The sequence below is a fragment of the Mytilus trossulus genome, chromosome 11 (assembly GCF_036588685.1).
Source record: "Mytilus trossulus isolate FHL-02 chromosome 11, PNRI_Mtr1.1.1.hap1, whole genome shotgun sequence".
NCBI lineage: Eukaryota > Metazoa > Mollusca > Bivalvia > Mytilida > Mytilidae > Mytilus > Mytilus trossulus.
Genome location: NC_086383.1, coordinates 68,381,426 through 68,387,676, shown reverse-complemented (window position 1 = coordinate 68,387,676; position 6,251 = coordinate 68,381,426). Strand labels below are relative to the sequence as shown.

Genomic DNA, 6,251 nt, shown 5'->3' with positions numbered 1-6,251 from the left:
GAATTATTAAATTTCTAAAATATTTACCCCCAAAAATAATATACAATAAAAATGTGTCACATTATAAACAGTCGAACCTTATTATGTCGAAGTCGAAGGTAACGGACCAAAGTATTCGACTTATCCGAGGTTCAACTCATCCGAGGTCAAGTGTGTTGTCATAAATTTGGAATGCATGAAATAAGTTATGAGATGTCTGTAAAATAGATACTTTGAACATTGTGTCTTTGTTCGATATGACACTTGATGATTGTGTATCCAATCTCCATATTTTTTTATCCTTCATCATAATTAAACACACAAGTACAGATACAAATTATGTACAAATAAAATCAATAGTCTACACCAATATGTACGAAGTCCAAGTACATGGCCTCACGGTAATAAAAATTTCGAGCATGATTTTTGTATTCAGACTAGAAAATCAACCAATCAAATTGCTGGATGTCATGTTTTGGGCATGATTTTTGTGCTCCGAGCACTGAGCAAAGTTTCATGGCCAGAACTCTACACAAAATCAACAGACCAGAACAAACTCTGAACATGATCTATAACTTGTAATGATACAACTATATACCGAATATCGAATCAATATCTTAAAGCAAGATCAAATAAAATGCTTCGCTGAGCACAGCCTGATACGACCGCGGAGGTCAAACCCTGAACAGTTTGGTTACATTTAGACACAATAATCAAGGTTGATACTGTCTGAATTCGGATTGTGATCAAATTGTTGACATAACATAGGTTTCTGACACAAATAAATGTGGTTAAAGATCTTAAAAATTTGAAATGGGACATTTAATTTTCCTAGAATGGTCTGATATCAAAAATGAAACAACATGGTCAGATTCAGCATATAAAAAAAACACCAAAAATTTAATTTTAGTTGAAATCAAACAAAGTTTAATTTTGGACCCTTCAAACCTTAATATGGACGAACTTGAAAACATAGCCCAAAATAAGAAATCTATATGCACAATAAGAAATCTATATGCACAATAAGAATCAGCATATCATACAGCCGCAATAATTCAGTTTTTGATGAAATCAAACAAAGTTTAATGTTAGATTCTTTTGACCACAATGTAGCCCAATTTAAAATTGGGTCCCAATATCCAAACTAGAGGCTCTAAGGGGCCTGTGTCGCTCACCTTGGTTTATGTGCATATTAAACAAAGAACACAGATGAATTAATGAAAATCTTTTGTTATGGTGATGGTGATGTGTTTGTAGATCTTACTTTACTGAACATTCTTGCTGCTTACAATTATCTCTATCTATGATGAACTTGGCCCAGTAGTTATAGTGGAAAATATTTTGTAAAAATTTACAAAATTTATGAAAATTGTTAAAAATTGACTATAAAGGGCAATAACTCCTTAAGGGGTCATTTGACCATTTTGGTCAAGTTGACTTATTTGTAGGTCTTACTTTCCTGTACATTATTGCTGTTTACAGTTTATCTCAAGATAATAATCAAAACCTGAAAATTTTTCTTAAAATTACTAATTCAGGGGCAGCAATCCAACAACGGAATACCTGATTGGTCTGAATGTTTCAGGGCAGATAGATCATCACATAATGAACAATTTTATCCTGAAAGATTTGCTCTAAATGCTTTGGTTTCAGAGATATGAGCCAAAAACTGCATTTTACCCTATGTTCTATTTTTAGCCATGTCGGCTATCTTGGTTCGAGGGCCTGGTCATCACACACATTTTTAAAACTATATATCCTAGTGATGATTGTGGACAAGTTTGGTTAAATTTGTCTTAGTAGTTTCAGAGGAGAAGATTTTTGTAAAAGATTACAAAAATTGTAAAAAATTGACTATCAAGGTCAATAACTCCTTAAGGGTTGGTCATGTTGACTTATTTGTAGATCTTACTTTGCTGAACATTATTGCTGTTTACAGTTTATCTCTATCTATAATGATATTAAGATAATAACCAAAAATGAAAAAAAATCCTTTAAAATTACCAATTCAGGGGCAGCAACCCAACAATGGGTTGCCGATTCATCTCACTATACAAATCCTTGGTTTCAGAGATATAAGCCAAAATCTACATCTATGTTCTATTTTTACCCATGGCTGCGATCTTGGTAGGTATGCCTAGTCAACGAACACATTTTTTAAACTAGATACCCTCATGATGATTGTGGCCAAGTTTGGTTAAATTTGGCCCAGTAGTTTCAGAGGAGAAGATTTTTGGTAAAAGTTAACAACGACGGACGACGGACGACAGACTACGGACGCCAAGTGATGAGAAAAATTAATGACTTTAAATTAATCCCATTGAAATTGGTTAAAAGATTTGTATTTATTTTCAATTGAAGAGTTCTTGCTATTGTGCAATATTATACTGTGCAATTTAAGATTTCTTGCTATTGTGCAATATCAATTTAGAAGCTTCCTCGCTCTAAAAGGGGGGACTAATATGTTTACTTGTGCAATACTGTGTCATTGAAGATTTCTTGCTATTGCGCAAAACTATGTTGTTGCCCAATATTGTGCTATTGCGCAATACTGGCCAATTGAAGATTTCTTGCAATTGCGCAATACTATATAATTGAAGATTTCTTGCTATTGCGCAATACTGTGCAATTGAAGATTTCTTGCTATTGCGCAATACCATGTTGCTGTGCAATACTGGTCAATTGATGGTTTCTTTAAGCAAGATAAAAATAAATGCGAAAAACTCTAGAATGAAATAAAGGACACAACAATAAATTCTTAAATTGAAAAATGAAGGCTATTCCGCTAAGTTTAGTTGAAGTCTGTTAAAGTGTGGAATTAAGGATCTCAAATATATCATGTTGTCCAATCAAAATTGTGATAACAAATAATTTCATTAGAATTTGAAATTTTTTGTTCAAGACTTAAAGAATGTTTAATTTATAAGATATCTCTCCTGAAGTATCTTGGTTTTGTGGCTTTTAATTTCTTAGTTTTATATTTATTTATATTTTTTAACTTATTTTCTACTTGATTCATTCTAAGTGTAAGCATATGTAATTTAACACCATATGTACCTGTAAGTATTCCATCACTTCTTTATACTGTCCCTGTTTACTCTCTGCTGCTAGATCGTATGGAGTCTCACCCTGAAATACAGACAAATCTTTATATTACTTTCATCTGATAACTACAAAGAAGACTTTTGTAACACATATCGTAAGACCAGTAGCAGCTGAGTGTTTTATTTTATTTTTACATACGCTAACCATATCATTTTCGTTCATTAAATAAATCTCTTCAGACAACATTCAGATTATTTTTCACAATTTTTTGAAGACTTTAAATAGGCTTTTAACTTTTCTTTATATAGCATGTGAATAAAAGCTCCATCTGTCTTTGTTATTTTCTTTGCATTATGCCTAGTTCTTTATATTTAAACACCCCATTATTTTCTATTTTTTATATTTCTGCAACTCATTATTTTAATATCAATTTTTTTCTTAATTTCTCTCTATTATCAAAGATCTCATGTTTTTCTTCTTCCATTCATGTTTTTCTTATCTGTATACTTGATTGATCCACATCCTCCTATATCTGTATACCCCATCTATACCCTCCTATATCTGTATACCCCATCTATACCCTCCTATATCTGTATACCCAATCCACACCTCTATATCTGTATACCCCATCCACACCCTCCTATATTTGTATACCCCATCTATACCCTCCTATATCTGTATACCCCATCCCCACCCTCCTATATCTGTATACCCCATCCACAACCTCCTATATCTGTATACCCCATCCACACCCTCCTATAAAACTTTTTCATATTTAAAGTGAAATTCAATTGATCATATGACTTACACTATAGTCTTGAAAAAAATCCATTTGACCAACCATATCTTATACATAATTTTAGTGAATCATTACTTTTATAGTTGAACACTGGTCAAATACTATAAAATATTACCTTATGTGTTGTAACCAAAGGACTGGCGCCTCCTTGTTCTACCAGACATCTTGTGATCTTTAGATATCCCTCCTCAGCAGCATGATGTAAAGCTGTTTCTCCATGGATCTATAATATAACCAAATAACATGTAACTATAATGTACAATACTTTGTTATCAATATCAATAATATACAACATATCCTACAACTGACATTAAAACTTGTCTGATAAACTGGACAATGTTGTGTAATATAAATATAAACTAAATATATATCACTTGAATCAGTGGTCAAAACTGAATAAAATGACCAGTCACACTTGTATTTATATTGTATATAAACAATAAATAAACATGTTTTGTTGTGAAATGTCAAAATTTCCATTAAACCTGATATCTTAAAAAAAATTTTTTTTCAAGAAATGTGTAAAATAGTTATATCAATGGATTCAGTAGAACAAAACAAGCAAAATGAGACCCCACTTTGTAAGATTCTTACAAATATTTGTTTCGTTAAAACTGTCTGATTAACAACATGATTTAGTGTAGATTCAGTATAATTATTCATTTTAATAAAATATTTTTTTTAAGAAACATGAAAAGTAGTAATATTTTCTAATTCAGAACAATAATACGAGTAAAATGAGACCCCACATGATATAATTATTACAAATATTTGTTTATTAAACCTGTCTAATTAACAACATGATTTTGTGTAGATTAATAGTAATGTGATCAGACTAAGTAGATAACATACATTTGTGATGTCGATCTTACATCCTCTATCAATGAGGAGACTACAGATCTCCAGGTGTCCTTCCCTGGCAGCCCTCATTAATGCTGTCCGTCCATCATACTCCTGGAATAATACAACTGACATCAAAACTTGTCTGATAAACTGGACAATGTTGTGTAATAAATATAAACTAAATATATATCACATGAGTCAGTGGTCAAAACTGAATAAAATGACCAGTCACACTTGTATTAATATTGTATATAAACAATAAATAAACGTGTTTTGTTGTGAAATGTCAAAACTTCCATTAAACCTGATATCTTAAAAAAATATTTTTTTCAAGAAATGTGTAAAATAATTATATCAATGGATTCAGTAGAACAAAACAAGTAAAATGAGGCCCCACTTTATATGATTCTTACACATATTTGTTTATTAAACCTGTCTAATCAACAACATGATTTAGTGTAGATTAATAGTAATGTGATCAGACTAAGTAGATAACATACATTTGTGATGTCGATCTTACATCCTGTATCAATGAGGAGACGACAGATCTCCAGGCGTCCGTCATAGGCAGCCGTCATTAATGCTGTCACTCCATCAACCTGGAATAATACAACTGACATCAAAACTTGTCTGATAAACTGGACAATGTTGTGTAATAAATATAAACTAAATATATATCACATGAGTCAGTGGTCAAAACTGAATAAAATGACCAGTCACACTTGTATTTATATTGTATATAAACAATAAATAAACATGTTTTGTTGAGAAATGTCAAAACTTCCATAAAACCTGATATCTTAAAAAAAAATTTTTTTCAAGAAATGTGTAAAATAATTATATTAATGGATTCAGTAGAACAAAACAAGTAAAATGAGACCCCACTTTATATAATTATTACAAATATTTGTTCATTTAAACTGTCTAATTAACAACATGATTTAGTGTAGATTCAGTATAACTATTCATTTTATTAAAACAAAAATTTTAAGAAATATTAAAAGGAGTTATATTTTCTGATTCAGAACAAAAATACGAGTAAAATGAGATCCCACTTGATATAATTATTACAAATATTTGTTCATTAAACCTGTCAAATTAACAACATGATTTAGTGTAGATTAATAGTAATGTGATCAGACTAAGAAGATAACATACATTTGTGATGTCGATCTTACATCCTCTATCAATGAGGAGACTACAGATCTCCAGGTGTCCCCACTGGGCAGCCAACATTAATGCTGTCTCTCCATAATATCTCTGGAATAATACAACTGACATCAAAACTTGTCTGATAAACTGGACAATGTTGTGTAATAAATATAAACAATATATATATCACATGAATCAGTGGTCAAAACTAAATAAAATGACCAGTCACACTTGTATTTATATTCTACATAAACAATAAATAAACATGTTTTGTTGTGAAATGTCAAAACTTTCATTAAACCTGATATCTTAAAAAAATATTTTTTCAAGAAATGTGTGAAATAGTTTTATCAATGGATTCAGTAGAACAAAACAAGTAAAATGAGACCCCACTTTATATAATTATTACAAATATTTGTTCGTTAAACTGTCT

The 6,251-nt window shown here is 30.8% G+C and overlaps 1 protein-coding gene across 1 annotated transcript in view; it reads right to left on the bottom strand.

The window, feature by feature from the left end:
- The window catches only part of LOC134691488 (uncharacterized), a 277,122-nt gene extending 272,357 nt beyond the window's left edge, over positions 1–4,765 (bottom strand). The window contains exon 1 of the mRNA XM_063552032.1: positions 4,676–4,765. Coding sequence (XP_063408102.1) covers positions 4,676–4,753 — 78 coding nt within the window. The 5' untranslated portion in view covers positions 4,754–4,765. The remainder of the gene's footprint in view (positions 1–4,675) is intronic.
- Positions 4,766–6,251: the final 1,486 nt, after the last annotated feature.